Genomic DNA, 19889 nt, shown 5'->3' with positions numbered 1-19889 from the left:
ATTTCTATATATGTAACATGTATATCGACAAACAAGCTAGATCACCAGCGCCACGGGAATGGAGAAGAAAATGAAAGGTGGAGAGGGTATTTGGTTGTGGAGGTGGGGCACAAAAAGCACTTTCAAGGCCATAGGTATATTCAAAATCTTCAAAACCTAAAGCTAGCTATTCTTACCACAAATTAATAATACCAAAAATAATCATCAAACAAATAATATTATTGAAAAATAATAATGAAGAAGAAGAGCTATATTGGTGTTGCATGTTGCAGATTCCAAATTTTCCCTCCTCCAACCCTTTCATCAATCACCATCACCTTTATTTAGCATTTTCCCTCATATTTGTTTATGACCCGTAGTTAATTTATTTTATCACCATTCATCAAATATAATAATTATTTTTTTCTTCCCAGAAATATCTCGTTAATAAAGAAACTATACATATCAAATCCTAGAACCTTCCACTGGATCAATAATAATAATAATAATGCGATAAACCTAATCTCTTTTCATATACCTTTATATCAAGAACACACCAAGCTGTTATGATACATGGCCCTCTCTCTCTCTCACACACACACTCAAACATGTAGTGGGGTTCACTTTATTATTATTTGTTTCAATATTGATGGGACTCTTTGCCTATAAAAGGCCAAGTCTTCAAGACAGAGTTAATTAAGTTGTGTGAACATCAAAGAGGAAAAGACATCCTTAGTATTATTCTCTCTAGCTATTTTCTTTCATTTTGTCATTATTTCCTTGGAGGAAATAAAAAGAAAAAAACATGGTCAGTCTTATTTACATTTTTATCATACTTATTTACGTTACAATTTTTATTAATTAATTTGAGGTTGTTTAGAGTTCTTGCATTATGTTATAATTCTTCTTTAAAATGTGTCAAAAAAAAAACAATATTATAGGAAGGGAAGATGAGTTGGACTGCTTCTGATGCTGTGGACTACAAAGGTTTTCCTGCTGATAAATCCAAAACTGGTGGTTGGCTACCTGCTGCTCTTATCCTTGGTATGTTCTTAAACACTCACATGCACACACTCTTAATACTCATCTTCCTCATCATCACAGATCAGAAGAAAAAGCTTGTTATATATCAATTATATATATATATCCTATATATATCCTACCATGATATATTTGATTGTTATATATATACATATTACATGATGGATATAAATATATAACAATCAAATATAATTGAGCATGTATATGTATGAATCAAATTAAAAGATAATAGGTTATTTTGTTTTTTTTTTTAAACATATTCATGCATATATGATTATGATTGTTTAAGCGTTTACAGAGGAGATGAGATCATTATCATCATTTAATATAAAAGAATTAGTTGGCTGTTAAAATAGGACAGTTGTATATACATGATTGGATATCAAGTATGACATGTTTGATTTGTTGCATTATTGGTAAATAGTAGCACAGTATAGTATAGTAAGTAAGAAGTAGATGGTTCATGCAAAAAGAAAAAGTTAAGAGGAAACATGCACATGTTTTCATATTAGCTGGTTTTGTTTTTGATGAAATCTTAAAAAAATTATTTTGTACTAATGCATTACAATTTGGCAGCTCTCTAACACAAATTCAAAAAAGGTTTAGTTTATAGTCAACCAAAATTTTTAATGTTATTGCCTTTTTATGCTTTTCTTTGTTTTCTATTAATTATTTTTATTTTGGTTGACAGAATGGGGATGATATAGGACCCATTATGTGTATCATAATATTACTATATACATTTCTGTCATTTTCTACTTGGAAATAATGCATGTCAAAAGGCAATATATTATATATCTAAACCTTGCTTTGTTTTGAGCCCTGGAATAAAATATACTTCTCCAATTCACTCATCATAAACTGCCCATATTTGCTTTGTGCAAATGTAAAAAAACTTTTTATTTTATTTCATCTGTAATATAATCAATAAAAAGGGTCACCATCTGCAAGATTTCATTGTTATTATACACAGATAATAATTATATAAACCCACAATGTAAAAATATCTATAATAAAGTATTATTAACTTTTGCTTTACAATATTCCAATTTGGGAAAATCCCATACTTGTGCTCTACTACATGTGGCTAACTTTTCCCTTCCACTCCCTGAGGTTTATAACTAATTATTAGGAAATTTTCAATGATTGAAGTTCTGTCCCAAAAAAAAAAAAATATATTTTCTTTTTCACTTTTCTTAATAAATTAATACAAAATTAAGAAGAATATACTATATGCATATGCTATTAAAGTTCATCATTAATTAGTCTTAACCAATCAATTTTTTTAATTCAAAATATGTCTCCATAATTTACAGGGATTGAAATAAGTGAAAGGCTATCAACAATGGGAATAGCAGTTAATTTGGTGACATATTTGACTGGAACAATGCATTTGCCTAGTTCAACTTCAGCCAATATTGTAACAGATTTTATGGGCACATGTTTTCTGTTGTGCTTGCTTGGAGGCTTTTTGGCTGATTCCTTCCTTGGAAGATACAAGACAATTGCAATATTTGCTACTATACAAACTCTAGTGAGCACTACTATGCCTATTTTTCCTCAACAACAAAATTTATCTCCCTGTTCCTTTTGGTACATATAGGATTATTGAATATTGCTAAGAAGCACACCAACACAACTTGACATGGCATATGGTATTATTTGTGCAATTTAATATCAGATCCCATCCCAGATATCATAATTCAAAATATAAATAAAAATACCAAAGTAGAGTTAGAAACTATAGTACTCTATAGTAATTCTTACTATAGTACAATCAATTAATTAACTATCATAAATCACTAAATCTAATCAAATAAAAACAATTTCTTGATCTGCAGGGTACTGCTTCCTTGGCAATATCAACAAAAATACCGGAGTTACAGCCACCACCTTGCGACGGAGGTGCAGGCGCCACCTGCCAACAGGCTAATGGATTTCAAATGGGAATTCTTTACTTAGCCTTATATCTTATTGCACTTGGAACCGGTGGACTTAAATCAAGTGTTTCAGGCTTTGGAACTGACCAGTTTGATGATAAAGATGAGAAGGAGAAGGCTCAAATGGCTTACTTCTTTCAGAGATTCTTCTTCTTCATTAGCACAGGAACCTTAATGGCTGTGACAGTCCTTGTTTACTTACAAGATGAAGTTGGCAGAAGCTGGGCCTACGGAATTTGTTCTGTTTCAATGTTAATCTCCATCATAATACTATTGTCTGGGACTAAAAAATACAGGTACAAAAAGAGCATGGGGAGTCCTATAGTTCACATTTTCCAAGTTATTGTGGCCTCTTTCAAAAAGAGAAAGATGTCTGGTCCTTTCAATATAGCCATGCTGTATGAGGATACTCCTATGGAAGCCAAAATCCCTCACACAGAACAATTTCGGTAAGTGTCAACTTTTAACTTTGTCTTATGGACTGTTTTGGTTATGCCTTAGTAGTGTGGTAATAACATTTGTTTTTGTTTAGTTTCTTGGACAAGGCTGCAATAGTGCTAGAAGGAGATTTTGAGCAAAATGTTAGTAGCAGTACTCCTAATCCATGGAAACTATGTTCAGTGACAAAGATTGAAGAGGTGAAGATGATGATAAGATTACTACCAATATGGGCTACAACCATCTTGTTTTGGACCACTTATGCTCAAATGATTACTTTCTCTGTTGAACAAGCAGCTACTATGAAAAGAAACGTAGGAAGTTTCCAAATTCCTGCTGGTTCTCTCACTGTGTTTTTTGTGGCAGCCATATTGATCACTCTCGCTGTTTATGACCGTTTCATTATGCCTTTTTGGAAGAAATTGAAAGGCAAACAAGGTATATAAACTTTACATAGCATTACTTATACGTTTAGGATTTTTGCCCCTTGAACTTTGACATGTACCAAATCATGCCCCTGAACTTTTAAGATTGTTGAAAATGCTCCCTGAACTATTTAGATTTTTGGATTTAAGGACTTTTTTCCAATTTTAGTAAAAAAATTCTAACATGGATGAAAGTCCAGGAGTCATGATTTAGTACATGTCAAAGTTAGAGGAGCATGATTTGGTAGATATCAAAATCAGGGGAGCATGGTTTAGTATATAAACAATCACTGAAGTAGTAAAATTGAATAAAATTAAACAAAAATCTTTAAATCCAACAATTTCAATAGTTCAGGGAGCATTTTTAACGATCTTAAAAGTTCAAGGAGCATGATTTGATACATGTTAAAGTTTAGGGACAAAAATCTTAATTAGCCTTATTTATATATATGTATAGCTAGGCAATTAACAAATCACTGAAATATATAGAATCTTATATGTACAGTTGCACACCACACTAATCATTATATTACTTAATAAATAAAGTTCTACTAAATATTAAAAGTAATATACAATTGCCTATGCATGATTGAGAATTGAAACAGAATTAATGTTAGAGTAAACTAAAATCATTTTTCAGTTATACACCTCCGTAATCGCAATATATACTATAAATATACTATTACACTAGTTTTTTTTAATTAAAAAAAAAAACACATATACTTATTATTATTATTACAAAAAAATAAAAGAAAAGAAAAAAGGCCATTTTCAATTTAAATAAATAATATTATTACTAAAATCACTAATCTTTAATAAGTTGTACATCTTAATCATTCGAAAAAATTGGTTTTCTCATTTTTGCACTTCAAAATAATTTTCTTTGTATTTTTACGAAATTTTAGATAAAAACCCTTATTGCAACTGGCGCTGCAACCTAAATTGCAACAAAAAATTGTATAGAAACCCCTATTGCAACTAGCGCTGCAACCACTTTAGAAACTCAAAAATAAATTTGAAAAAAAAAAAGTTAAAAAAAATAATAATATAGGTTAATTTCCCTAGAAAAAACTAACTTATATCTTACACTCGAATATAATATACAACTAATTTGTTATGTAACAGGTTTCAGCAGCCTTCAAAGAATAGCCATAGGGCTAGTTCTCTCAACCATAGGAATGGCGGCGGCCACACTCTCAGAGATGAAACGGTTATCAGTGGCTAAAACCGATGGCGGCGGTGGAGGAGATCTTCCCATTAGCGTGTTCATCTTAATCCCTCAGTTTTTCCTTGTGGGGTCAGGAGAGGCATTCATATACACAGGCCAACTAGACTTCTTCATAACACAATCTCCCAAAGGCATGAAAACCATGAGTACTGGCCTCTTCCTTACAACCCTTTCCCTCGGTTTCTTTGTCAGCAGCTTCTTGGTTTCGGTGGTCAAAAAAGTCACCGGAACCAACGGTAGCCAAGGGTGGCTTGCCGATAACATAAACGACGGTAGACTTGACTTGTTTTATGGTCTTTTGACAATCTTGGGTGTCGTAAATTTTGTTGCTTATTTGATTTGTGCAAAGTGGTACAAACCTAGTAGTAAGGGTAATAATAAACAGGCTCAGATGTCTGCTATGAATGGGAGTGGTAGTGTTGATAATTGCTAGCTAATTATGATGATGACGAAGAAGATTACTATAGGTATGTTCGAGTAGTTCTGTTTAATTAATTAATTATGTACTAAGTTATTCAGGGCTTTTGTTTTTATTAGCCTAGTGGTTATTATCATGTTTGTACAAATAATCAATGTTTGGGTGTGATGTTTTCTTATCATCTGATCATCAATTGATGCGTATGTACCTTTCTTAAATTGCTCTACAATGAAATTATAGTTAGTTTTTTTTTTTTTGTTCTAGTCAATTTGCAATTAATGCTATAATTCCAATTAATAATAGTGTAATTGACTCAAGTAGTTGGTTGCGAGTGTGAAAATTAAAAAATATTAGTTGAAAAAATTGAAGCAAGACCCTATACATTCATTGTAAGCATGCTCCTCTTTCGATATTCTTATTTATTAAGAAAAATGAAAGAAATAAATTAGATTCCAATAAGATATTAATATTAATTAAATTATAGGGATATCATTAATTATTATTTTATTTATTTATTTATTTTTTTCTTGATAAACCAAGGAAGTTTATATTTGAACAAACAATTTACAACCTATCCGGCACTTGTATAACAAAACAAGCCTGCTCCTCTATTTACAAAGATTCATACCATTCTCTTTATTTTTGACTTAATTTCTTAGGAAAAAACAATCCTCATCTATTCTTTACATCTTTAATTCTTTGTACAAGAGTCATTATGTAAGACTTTTCCCATTCTATAAAATGCCATTTGTATTTTTCCACAATCTATATATCATAGCAGCCATCACTGCTGTAAAATTTTGTTAGCGAAACCTGCTCAATCGTTTTTTTTTTTTTTGATAAATCAGCAAGTTTATTGACAAAATTGTGGAATAATCAAGTAGAAAACATTGATGTAATTATACAGAAAGTTAAACATAGTGTTAAACATAGAATAGAGTTGTTTTGGCCTAAAAAGATAGGACAACACAATAGAGATTGGTTTCACATGTTGTGAATACCCTTTACTATTTTCATGAGATCTTTTGATTAAAAGATGCTCTGATAATTGTATTTGATTGTAAATGATTGTGGAGCATCAATAAACCTGCTCAATCTTGCCTAGTGGTAATGTGGTGAGCATTGTATGCCATTGCATCCATCTTTTAACTTCCAAAAGTACCTAGAACTTCAATGAAAATCGAAAAGTAAATGCTCAGCAGTTTTCTCAGCTAACTCATAGGCTGCATACTTAGAATCATGAATGATATTTTGATTAGTCATATTGATTTTGTTTGTAATCTTCCCAATACAGTCAACCATAGTATAAAGCTATATATGTATTGGAGTGTTTAATCTACTCCAAACCATATCAGGCCAATAAAGCTTAACTTGAGTCTTTGTTATCATTTTCTACCCCTAGTCAATATTATATTTCCCTATAAGAAAGTTGTTGAAAGGTGGTGTAATTCTTGAAATGTTCTTTGACAGTAATTACTCTCTTCCAATATCAGCTACTCATGGATGGAGCCTTGTAATCCCACCAACCTTTATCTCTTATATAAACACTATGTATCCAGCTTGTTAGAACAGTTAATGAGTTGTCCTAGTTAGTTGAGTTTAATGCAATTCAGTTAGTTGTTCGATTGATCTTGTTAATTCTATTTCTTGTAGCTATTGTATATAAGTTCTTTATTTCATCGATAACAGTTGAGACTTCTTTCTTTGTCTTTCTTTCCTTTCTTCTTCTTTGTGTTCTTTCTTGTTTCTAGTTCATCAATGGCGAGACAATTCAATATGCAATTTAACATGGTATCAAAGCCAGATTACAATACCTTTAAGACTTTTAGTTGTAAGTGTTTCCCCAATATCAGACCATATAATAAACACAAAATGGAGTTCAAGTCTGCACCTTGCATTTCCCTAGAGTACAACCTCAATCATAAAGGGTATAAGTGTCTTGACACTAGTGGCAGGTTATACATCTCTAGGGATGTTGTGTTTGATGAGTTTACTTTTCCATATGAGTTATCTTCTAGTCACACTAGTCACTCCAACTCATCCTCACACACTGAGAACACTATCAGCCATTATACCTAGGTGTCTACATTTCAAACAACCTTACACTTTGTCTAATCTAATGGATCTTAGTCCCACAGACATTTTTGTATAGCAGCCTGAGATTGATCAACATGTTTCTCTTGACCATATAAAGCCTAACACTATTGAGCATAATCATAGCACTAACAGCTGGCTTCCTAGTCAGCCTTCTGTTTATGAAACATGTGAAACTTCTGGAGCTACAACTTCTGATGCACATATTATCTCTACTGAGCCGGAACCACATATGCCTATTATCAATGAACACTCAAAAGCAGATACACGGTTACAACATCCATCACTATCTCCCACACAACCTATGACCTCAAACACTCATCACTCTACAGTGGTTTCATCCCCAACTGCATTACTCTTAATCACTAGTTGTCTTAATCCTCCTGGAAAGAACAACTTGCACAGAATGCACACAAGGTCCAGATCGACATCTACAAGCCAAAGATCTTTATGATCACCAAGGAGCCATCTACACACTACTACAAATTACACTATTTACGTCGGTCAACGCCACTGTTCATTGTGTTGACCGTCGTAAATAGTACCTGAAAATTGCTCACGTCTGTTCCTAAACGACGCTAAAAATATAGCAATTGCGTCATTTATCAAAATGACGGTAAAAATGAACACGACGAAGAAAGCCAAAGAAAAATTATCAAAAGTTTCTCTCTTTTTGCGTCTGTTATCAACAGCCGAATATTTTGTGTGAAATCCCTAAATCCCTAAATCAGATGTTCGCGAGAAAGCTCTGTCAAAACTCTCTCACTCCCCCATTGTTCCCTTCTTTGAAACTCTACCGCTTCATCCACTCATTTCCCTGTGGTTCTCTTATAATCCATGAATACCCTCTCTCTCTCTCTCTCTCCATTTCTTTACAATCTCCACGATCCTCCCCTCTCTATTTCTCTCTATTTTTTCATTCTCGGCAGTTGCTCAACACCACTCTTTGATTTCTTCAAGATATTTGCTCAGTTTCCATAGTTGCAGTCTCGATGCTAAAATTAAAATGAATCTGGGTATGCATGTCCCCTTTTGCTTGATTTATTAATGTTTTTCTTTGTTCATTTTCATTTGATGAATTTTATTCTTAACCTTTTTTGTTCGTTTCAGATGCCAAAGTTGTGGAGGCACCTCTAGAGGTCAAGAAGACAACTGAGAGGTATTTGATTTGACTTTGGTCCTTTGGGCTGAAAGTCCTATTGATTTCATTCATAAGCATCGTATAGCTCTTGAGAGTGAACATGTCTCTGCACATCTTCATGAGTGGATTGATCTCATATTCGGGTATATGCTTCTTACTTTCTTTGTGGAAGAGAAAATTCATATATATTCATATATTTATGCTTCTTTTGAGTTTCAGATATAGAAAATGACAGACCAAAGATGTAGTATTTTCAAGTAATATTAGAAAGGTTCCAAACCATATGAAACTGCTAGTAAATCAATTAGTCCACTGAGATTTCCTTTTCTTTTGATTGAAAATTAATTAATAGTCAATTGATCATAATAGTTTGATTTTAGGTGTAGTATGTTAGTAAGTAGTGTTAAAGCTTTGGTAAAAAATGAAAGAACACGTGTAAAGTACGTGTCTATGTAGAAGGAATGTTGTGAAGATGCAGTGGAAGTAAGGGACAGTGAGGCAAGTCGTGTGTGGATTGAGGCTAGTCATAGGAAGATATATAGCCTTATACTGGCAAATCTCTTGATCTTTTGATCGTGTGAGTGTGGAGATTAGATGATGAACCGACTCTGTAACTTATACTATAACTATAAAATAATTTATAACTATATATTATGTGTATATTTATGACGACAGTGGATGCGGAAGCATATTATTATATGGTAAAAAAACAAGGTTAGGAACTTATTGGAATATCCTTTCTTGTTTTGTCTTGCACAAGTTTATAGACCTGTGTTTTGGACTTTAGAAACAGTTTTCAAACTAATTAGTTTTGGAATATTTTTGTTTTTCCATGAGTGGATTTTGGTAATTTTCAATGGTATTTTTCCTTTTCTTATTAAGATTATCTTAGATTTTGTTTAGCTTTCTATAAATCGACCATGATTTGGGTTGTATGTTGGTTTTATTGGCATTATTGTTGGTAGTTGGCTAACCTTTTGTGGCAATTTGGCATAGTGGTTTACACCAATAGTTATTGGGTTTTATTTTTAAGAAAAGTATAGATGATGTACTAATGCGAAATATTAACGGTTACATTATTGAATGCCTCTGTTTTTTTTTTTTTTGGTTTTTTGAGTACAAACCAAAAATAATTAAAAACTACATTTGTGTAGTTGCTTGAATTTTATTTGTGCTAGATTACATAGCTAATCTTCTTGCCTTGTATTGGTTAGGCTACAAGTAGCATAGACGAAAAGGAATTTGAGAAAAGAGAAAAATTGAAATTTATTTTGAATGATGTAGTCTCTCTTTAGTAAACATGTTAATAATTATTTTATCATTGAAAATGAATATTATTTCATCGATCATCTTCTCTTCTTTTTACCCTGTACTGATCAATATTTTGGAATGTAAGATGAGCATAATTAATTTTGTGTATTGATAATGTATGATGACCATTAACATTAAGATGAGATAATGGGAGGAGTGCTATTTTGTTATCTTTGTATAATTTTTAACTTAATGACAAAAGGATTATAAACAGCAAAAGCCATCATCTATAACATAAGCAGAATCGAATGGATTTGACTTCATCTTTGGCATAAAGGCTGTATATGCATTATATGAGTTAAGCATTTTTCAGTCTTGAAATCTGTTGCACTAACTTTCATTTGAATTTCAAGCAAAATGAAATTTAAAATATACATTATTTCTCTGTTTAGGATTATTATTGTTAATTTTTTTTTATTTTTCTTTACATGTCACTTGTAATAGGAATTATTTTGAGAAAAAGCAAAATTATTTGATAAGATAGGTGTATTTGATATATTGGATGAGAATAGGATTTATAATACACATTTAGAAAATGGAATTTTTTTCATTTTTACATTTCATTTTAACACCTACTACCTTTGTTTTTCTTTTCCCTAAAGTCAAATATTTTGTATTGACATAGCTTCATCGCTTTCGGTTATTTGAAGGTCATATTAGAGAAGCAATAGCTATTGGATAAGGTAAAAGTATTGAGTACCAAGGAGATCAATACAATACGGGATTGATGAGTGGGCCGAATTTGTGAAGCTTTTGATTATTGATTGAATACAAGGTTACCACTTCAATTATGATACATGAGAATTAAGTTTTATGATTTTTACTATTAACTTTTTTTGCAATATGTAATTAGTTTATAATTAATTTTTATGATACATGGAATATAAGTTTTAAGATTGTTTCTAATAACAATTTTGGTATTAGTTAATATAATTAGTTTTGTCGTTATCGATTATAGAATTGATTACTAATTTTATATAAGTTTTATAATTATTATTTTAACTTTTTTTGTATTATGAATTTCTTGCTATATAAAATCATTCTAAAATCTAAAATAGCAAGTAGGAAAAATTGTATGGAAATCTGCTATTTTCTCTTACTTATATTTATACTTCATTTTATAACTGACGCAATAAGTACTGAAAAAAAAAAATTCAGCAAGTTATGCGTCATTAGAAAAATGACGGTATAAGTTTTTTGTGTCAGTTTTAAAATGACACAAAACTATTAGTGACACTTCCAAACTGACGCAGAATATTAAAAAGAACATTATATATTTTGCGTCGGTTTTAAAATGAAGGAAATTGTTATTTGCGTCTCTTTAGAAACGATGCAAATAATAAACTATTTGCGTCTGCGGCTTATACGTCGGTTTTATAAACCGACGCAAAATCTTTATATGTCATTTAGAAACTGACGAAAATACCCCTTTTTGTAGTAGTGACAATCAAAGAAGCCCTAGATCAAGAGCATTGAAACAATGCAATGAGTGATGAAATTCTTGCTCTTGCTAGGAACAAAACTTGGGTTCTTGTCAAGCTTCCCCCTAATAGACAAGCTATAGGCTGCAAGTGGGTGTACAAAGTCAAAGAAAATCAAGATGGCTCACTTTACAATTTCAAGGCAAGGGTTGTTGCTAAAGGATTTCATCAACAAGCAGGGTTTGATTTCACTGAAACTTTCAGTCCAGTGGTCAAACCAATCACTATTCGAGTTGTTCTAACTCTAGCCTTGTCCAAAGGATGGGAAGTAAGACAACTAGATGTCAACAATGGATTTCTCAATGCACATTTGCAAGAAGAAGTGTATATGACACATCCACTAGGGTTTGAGGTCCTTGGTTAAGAGCAACTAGTTTGTAAACTTAGCAAAGCTCTTTATGGGCCTAAACAGGCTCTTAGAGCCTGGTTTGACAAGCTCCAAAAGTGCATGACATCTCTAGGTTTTGTGTCCTCTCAATCAGACCACTCCCTGTTCATATTACACACTTTAATATCTACTACAATTGTCCTTGTGTATGTTGATGACATACTTGTAACTGGGAGTGATTCACAGGTTGTTACAAGGCTCATTGCTGCTTTGAACAGTGAGTTCTCTCTCAAGGACTTAGAGACAGTGAATTATTTTCTTGGTATTGAAGTAACATATATTGTAGATGGTATTCACATATGTCAAGCAAAGTATGCCAGAGATCTGTTGATCAAAGCTCAAATGGCAGGGACTAAACCATCTCCTACCCCAATGACTAGTGGACTTCGATTATCAGCTCACCAAGGGGACCCTATGGTCGATGTTCAAATGTAAAGATCAATTGTGGGTGCTCTTCAGTACCCGACCATAACCAGACTAGAGTTGTCCTTCAATGTGAATAAAGTGTGCCAGTTTATGCAAAAGCCCCTTACAACACACTAACAAGCTGTCAAAAGAATCCTAAGATACATTACTGGCACAACAACCTTTGGTCTTCATCTCAGAAAGATATTGTCTCATGATCTGTTACCTTGTGTGATGCTGACTGGGCATCAAATCCAGATGACATAAGATTGATATCAGGATTTGCCATTTTCTTTTGCTCAAACTTGATAGCTTGGAAAAGTAAAAAGCAGCAAATGGTTTCACGCTCCAACACTGAAGCTGAGTACAAAAGTGTTGCCAATGTCACTACAGAACTTACATGGTTACACTATTTGTTTCCTGAGCTTCAAATTTGAATGCCACACACACCAACTATTTGGTATGATAACCTAAGTACTATCTGTTGGAAATTATTTTACCAGGATCTTAGATCTACTCACAAATATGTTTATTAACACCCTAAATATGAACTTTCTAAAATGATGAAATAAACACATATAAAGTTTAGGAAACCTTACATTGGGTGCAGCGGAATATAATGACTCCTTCCGTTCAGATATCTAGCCCTTGATTCCTTTCTATAGCAGAGCATTATCAATATCTGAACCTGGATCTCTTTCTCTGAATCTTTGATGTTGAAACTCCTTCTTGCTGATAGTCTTTCTTCACGATCTTCCTCACTATGATTGAGGTATCACTTGCTGTGTGTGGGCACTACTCATACACTAAGAATTTCGAAATTCAAGAGGGAAGAAAGAGAGAGGAAGTGGTCGACCAGATAGGGAGAGAGAAGGCTCAGGTTTTTCTCTAAAGGAAAAATAGAAAATTTAAGTGTAAATATCCTGAAGCCTTCACTATCTATTTATAGCATTCCACTAGGGTTAGGTTTGAATTATTTGGCATTAAAATAATGAAAAATATCAGTTAAATTTCCTACAAAAGTGGCCGGCCATGCATAGTGGATTTGGGCCTCACTTTTTGCAATTTTGCAGTTTTATCTTTTCTTCATCTGATTTTCTCCAAAACGCTAATTTTCTAATTCAACCATTTAAATGCCAATTCTAACTATTTAATAACTATAAATAATTATTAAATAATATTGTCATTTATCATATTTATTAATTGAACCATACAAAGTATCATAATTAACAAATATGCCCCTAATAACTCTTTTTTTACAATTTCGCCCTTACTTAGTGAAAAATTCACAAATAGACATAGTCTAATTTGAGAATTATAATTGATTAATCAAAACCAATTACATGAGTCTTACAAGTAATATTATCTCAACTAGTGCGGGGACCATGGGTCTACATAACCGAGCTTCCAATAAGTAGATCAAGAATTTAGCACTAAAATTCACTAACTTATTAATTCTTCGTTGAATCCACGCATAGAACTTAGAATTGCACTCTCAGTTATATAGAATGCTCTATATGTTCCACCATATAGACGCATCATCAGTTATCCATTGTTATAATCCTAATGTGATCAATGATCCTCTATATGAATGATCTACACTGTAAAGGGATTAGATTACCGTAACACCCTACTATGTATTTTATCCTTAAAATACTTGACCCCGTATAAATGATATTTCAGCTTATGTGAAATGAGTACTCCACCATTTATGTTTGTTTGGTCAAGCTCGAAGGAGATCATCCTTCGCTTACTATTCGCCAGATAAAAGCTATAGATTCCATGTTTATGATAGCGCTCCCACTCAATTGCACTACCGTGTTCCCAAAATATACGTATCACCCTGACCTAAAAGTAGGCTTAACTAACAAATCAAAGAACACGAATAGCCTTTCAAGATTGAGCCTAATCATAACAGGATTAAGAACATTTGATCTAGGATCAACTAGGCGATATTGACTTGAATAGATATTACGGTAAGTTTAATAAATCTAAGTCAAAGTTCAATATCGGTCCCTTACGATGCATACTCCATGCCTCCAACCTGAGCTTTACTTTAACCAATGCTCTGGAAAGAACATAACACTTCTCCAAATGCAAGTAAACTTTGTTGTAGATTATCATATCAGTAAAACCATGTGTCTGATAAATCTAGGAAACTTTATTCACATAGTCATGTTTACTTTCCAATGTGTTGACGACACAATAAACAGGATCAAGTATGTGAAAGGGTTTCAGATGAATTTATACATTATGTACATATAATCATGAAATAAATCATGTGAACCATGCAACATTAAATTTTATTTCTGATCTATATTAATAAGTAAATCTGATTATATTGAAATGAGTTTTATTTAGGGCATAAAACCCAACAAACTCCCACTTGCACTAATATAAAACAAAAAAGTGCATTTCAAATAATATCAACACCTTGATATACAAATCAAGTGTAGTAGTAGTAAACTCCTCGTAATAGGATCTGAAAGGTTGAATTAACCACAACCTTTTCTCCACCATTACTCTTCCTTCATCACAAAATCATTGATAATGTGAAATTCCTCTCTATATGTCTACTCTCTTGGGATACTGGATTCTATATCTTTGGCAACTACTTTTGGTTAATCAGGAAATTAACACTAGTAGTTAATGCAATTTGGAATGATGCCAAAAATGTATAGAACTTTCCTTAGACTGAATAAGTACCTTTCCTGCAACTTTAACATTCAGTCCCTCTCTGGTAGACCTAGAGACTTCAAATAGGTTTTTACACTTCTCCAAAATCACTATTCCACCCCCAGAGTAACCACCATCTTATCAGAAAGATTTACTAGCACAAAGGCAAATTTCGAAATCTAATATGGTGTAGTCTAAGAGTTTTAAACACACCCTTATAGACTAACATATAGTTCCTCTTCTTACTCTTAGGATTTACTTGATTGTCTTCCAATGTTCTTCTACTGGATTAATCTGATACCTACACATTACTCCCACTCAACAGCAGGTGTCTGGTCTAAGGCATACAAAAGCATATCTAAGACCTCTCACTGTTGATTTAAGAAATTCTTTCATGGCTTTATCTTTTCTGGAATAGTTGAGACTTTTCCTTAGATAAATAAAATCTATGCCTAGAAGTCGAGAAGCTTCTATAGATTGCCATTAGAAAGAAAATGCTTCAGCATCTTACTAAAGTAAGTTGCTTGCATTAGAGTAAGTAATTACCAGGTATACCACAAGCCATAGGTTTAGATAAACTCAAACCTATAATACTAGGAACAAGAAGTTTTGTTAAGTCCATTGAATAGACTTACAAACTAAAATTTCCTTTTATGTCCTTGTAATAGAAAACTTTAGGTTATTCCATGTGAATGGATTAAACCATAGTTCTATTAGCTTTCTTCTTAGTTTCTTATCTTGACAATCCATTACTTGTTTAAACTCACAATGGATTTTAAAACACTAGTGTCTCCCAAGTCATAAGAAGGTGAGTTCCTAGAAACTCTCCCACTACGGCAAGGTACCGTGAATTATGTCTAAGAAAACTAAATGGTATTGATCTCTTCAGTTGTGACAAGACAACAGAGGCAGTGGGATCATCATATGTAAGATGATAGAACACTTTTGGAATCAAGAATTAAATATCTCCTTTATTTGCTACTTGATTTTCAGACTTAGTCATTTTCTTAGAAAAGTAGTATTTGTTTGAACAAACACTTTCTTATCTATTGACAATGGGATGGTCCACCCCTAATTACTTAGAACAGCTAACAAACCATGGTTAACAGTTCTAGCTTTTCTTAAGATTTTGATTAGGTCATCCATGAATCTAGTAATGATTTACATTAAGTATACAACCATTACATCATTCTGAAATTGTATTACCATAGAAGAAATTAGGCAACGACTAGTAACTAATCATCAACATGCAACTCGAAATTTCTGGGGAGGTAAGTTTGGATATAATTCAAAAATCAAATTAATGATCTTTGAACTGCATATCTACTAACTATTTCTCCACCCCTATCAGTTCGCAAGATCTTTAACCACGTACCTTAATGGTTTAACCATTGCTAGAAATTAATGAAATTTTTCAAACATTTCAAATTTCTTGCTAAAAGGTATATCTAGAGTTATCGTTTTAAGAATACAACGAAAAGTTCATATCCACCCCTGAATGTACATCCATCTGCGAATGAGATGAACTAATTTCAGTGGATATAGACATATTAACTCTTTGCAGAGATTGATCTTGTCAAATCCACTATGAACAAGATACAAATGCCATGGATTAATAAAAATGTGGTTATGTCGTTTTGATGACTTAGTTGATGACTTAGGTTTAGTTACATGAAAGAGTTCTTAGAATAGTGCAAGTGGATCCTGGTCACAGAATACTAAACTCATATTCCATACAGTTTGAATCCATTAATAGAAGATGGATATTAAACAATTTGGAAAGTGTAACTGTATTGCTTCCTGGAAATAGAAATATAAGAAATTTCTGTTTGGATTCTAAAATTAAAGTCAAAGACTTAAATTCAACCAAATATAATGAGTAATTCTTTCTTGGACCACCACTACTAGTTTAACTCTAAGTCTGATTTGCCCATACAAGTAGGAGATTTCTAAGATTGAGGATTTATATCAATTGGGAATAGAATTTCAGGATTATAATCATATGCGTCATTTAATTTCTTAAGAGAAAATATAGAATGACATGAAATGATTTATAGACCATTCATCCAATGATATGTTATTGAGCTAATTCGCAATGAATAAGCTAAGAGGAATTAGGATAATTTCGTTGTTTAAATAAGAATCCAACGATGCTTCGATTAGCGAAAGTCAAAGTAATCTTATTTATATAATCTTCTTGTTTCATATCGTAAAAATACTAGTCTAAGGTGTCATCAATTGATGAACAACTAGATGTCGCATATACAATATTTATCTTTCGAGATCTAACACTATTATGAATGTCTAATGGTGAAAATCCACTACGGATTTATCTCATTAGATAAACAAACAAAGTTAGACCAACAATGAAGATTCGAAATTAAACTACAACTTAATAACAGAAAATAACATGGTTCAATATAAATTCATACACAATTCAGAAATTATTAAACATATAGCAAATAGGAATGACAAGTGAAAATACTAAAACTTACAATCCTAAATAATTTCCGAGGTTTTCAACAAACTGATATCAGTGTCCCGTTTAGGCGAGAGTCAAAACTACCATTCATTGAATAGAGTTGTCAGCTCATCTAAAATGTTAAACATTCTAGCAACCTTTTATTCGATCAAGATTGGAATTCAGCGTTGTCCCGTTTAGGCGAGAGTCAAGGCAATTCTATCTTATGAGCTTCCACCATTGTTTTATTGGAAATTATTTTACCAGGATCTTCGATCTACTCACAAGTATGTTTATTAACATCCTAAATAAGAACTTTCTAAAACGATAAATTAAACACATATAAAGTTTAAGAAACCTTACATTGGGTGCAGCGGAATAATATGACTCCTTCCATTCAGATATCTAGCCCTTGATTCCTTTCTGTAGCAGAGCATTATCAATATCTGAACCTGGATCTCTTTCTCTGAATCTTTGATGCTGAAACTCCTTTGCTGATGATCTTTCTTCACGATCTTCCTCACTATGATTGAGGTATCACTTGATGTGTGTGGGCACTACTCATACACTAAGGATTTCGAAATTCTAAGGAAGAAGAGAGAGAGTGGTCAGCTAAAGATAGGGAGAGAGAAGGCTCAGTTTTTTCTGATTCAGAAAGTCTGAAGAAAAGTCTTATTTTTCTGAAGCCTTCACTATCTATTTAGAGCATTCCACTAGGGTTGGGTTTGAATTATATGGCATTAAAATAATGAAAAAATCAACTTAAAAAAGCTACAATAGGTGGCCGGCCAAGCATTAGTGGATTGGGCCTTGGGCTTTGCAATTTTGCAATTTTAACACCTTTTGTATCTGATTTTCTCAAAAATACCAATTTCCTTATTCAACCATTTAAATGCCAATTCTAACTATTTAATAACTATAAATAATTATTAAATAATATTGTCATTTATCATATTTATTAATTGAACCATACAAAGTATCATGATTAACAAATATGCCCCTATAAACTCTTTCTTTACAATTTCGCCCTTACTTAGTGAAAAATTCACATATAGACATAGTCTAATTTGAGAATTATAATTGATTAATCAAAACCAATTACATGAGTCTTACAAGTAATATTATCTCAACTAGTGCGGGGACCATGGGTCTACATAACCGAGCTTCCAATAAGTAGATCAAGAATTTAGCACTAAAATTCACTAACTTATTAATTCTTCGTTGAATCCACGCATAGAACTTAGAATTGCACTCTCAGTTATATAGAATGCTCTATATGTTCCACCATATAGACGCATCATCAGTTATCCATTGTTATAATCCTAATGTGATCAATGATCCTCTATATGAATGATCTACACTGTAAAGGGATTAGATTACCGTAACACCCTACTATGTATTTTATCCTTAAAATACTTGACCCCGTATAAATGATATTTCAGCTTATGTGAAATGAGTACTCCACCATTTATGTTTGTTTGGTCAAGCTCGAAGGAGATCATCCTTCGCTTACTATTCGCCAGATAAAAGCTATAGATTCCATGTTTATGATAGCGCTCCCACTCAATTGCACTACCGTGTTCCCAAAATATACGTATCACCCTGACCTAAAAGTAGGCTTAACTAACAAATCAAAGAACACGAATAGCCTTTCAAGATTGAGCCTAATCATAACAGGATTAAGAACATTTGATCTAGGATCAACTAGGCGATATTGACTTGAATAGATATTACGGTAAGTTTAATAAATCTAAGTCAAAGTTCAATATCGGTCCCTTACGATGCATACTCCATGCCTCCAACCTGAGCTTTACTTTAACCAATGCTCTGGAAAGAACATAACACTTCTCCAAATGCAAGTAAACTTTGTTGTAGATTATCATATCAGTAAAACCATGTGTCTGATAAATCTAGGAAACTTTATTCACATAGTCATGTTTACTTTCCAATGTGTTGACGACACAATAAACAGGATCAAGTATGTGAAAGGGTTTCAGATGAATTTATACATTATGTACATATAATCATGAAATAAATCATGTGAACCATGCAACATTAAATGTTATTTCTTATCTATATTAATAAGTAAATCTGATTATATTGAAATGAGTTTTATTTAGGGCATAAAACCCAACAAACTCCCACTTGCACTAATATAAAACAAAAAAGTGCATTTCAAATAATATCAACACCTTGATATACAAATCAAGTGTAGTAGTAGTAAACTCCTCGTAATAGGATCTGAAAGGTTGAATTAACCACAACCTTTTCTCCACCATTACTCTTCCTTCATCACAAAATCATTGATAATGTGAAATTCCTCTCTATATGTCTACTCTCTTGGGATACTGGATTCTATATCTTTGGCAACTACTTTTGGTTAATCAGGAAATTAACACTAGTAGTTAATGCAATTTGGAATGATGCCAAAAATGTATAGAACTTTCCTTAGACTGAATAAGT

At 32.5% G+C, this 19889-nt stretch overlaps 1 protein-coding gene across 1 annotated transcript; it reads left to right on the top strand.

Annotated features, from left to right (window-relative positions):
• Positions 1-382: 382 nt before the first annotated feature.
• Positions 383-5732, top strand: LOC115694862 (protein NRT1/ PTR FAMILY 6.2). The gene is made up of 6 exons (XM_061117141.1): positions 383-787; positions 921-1023; positions 2337-2554; positions 2862-3409; positions 3493-3836; positions 4949-5732. The coding sequence occupies exons 1-6, from the start codon at positions 785-787 to the stop codon at positions 5482-5484; spliced, it is 1752 nt and encodes a 583-aa protein (XP_060973124.1). The 5' UTR covers positions 383-784; the 3' UTR covers positions 5485-5732.
• The last annotated feature ends 14157 nt before the right edge of the window (positions 5733-19889 follow it).

Source organism: Cannabis sativa, chromosome 6, assembly GCF_029168945.1.
Source record: "Cannabis sativa cultivar Pink pepper isolate KNU-18-1 chromosome 6, ASM2916894v1, whole genome shotgun sequence".
In the NCBI taxonomy this organism is placed as follows: domain Eukaryota; kingdom Viridiplantae; phylum Streptophyta; class Magnoliopsida; order Rosales; family Cannabaceae; genus Cannabis; species Cannabis sativa.
This window is presented reverse-complemented; position numbering and strand designations above follow the sequence as displayed.

Excerpts from the sequence above, each read along its gene's own strand:
- LOC115694862 (XM_061117141.1), top strand. Across the intron at positions 2,555-2,861 it reads TTGCTACTATACAAACTCTA|GGTACTGCTTCCTTGGCAAT; the intron begins GTGAGCACTACT and ends CTTGATCTGCAG. Across the intron at positions 3,837-4,948 it reads GAAATTGAAAGGCAAACAAG|GTTTCAGCAGCCTTCAAAGA; the intron begins GTATATAAACTT and ends GTTATGTAACAG.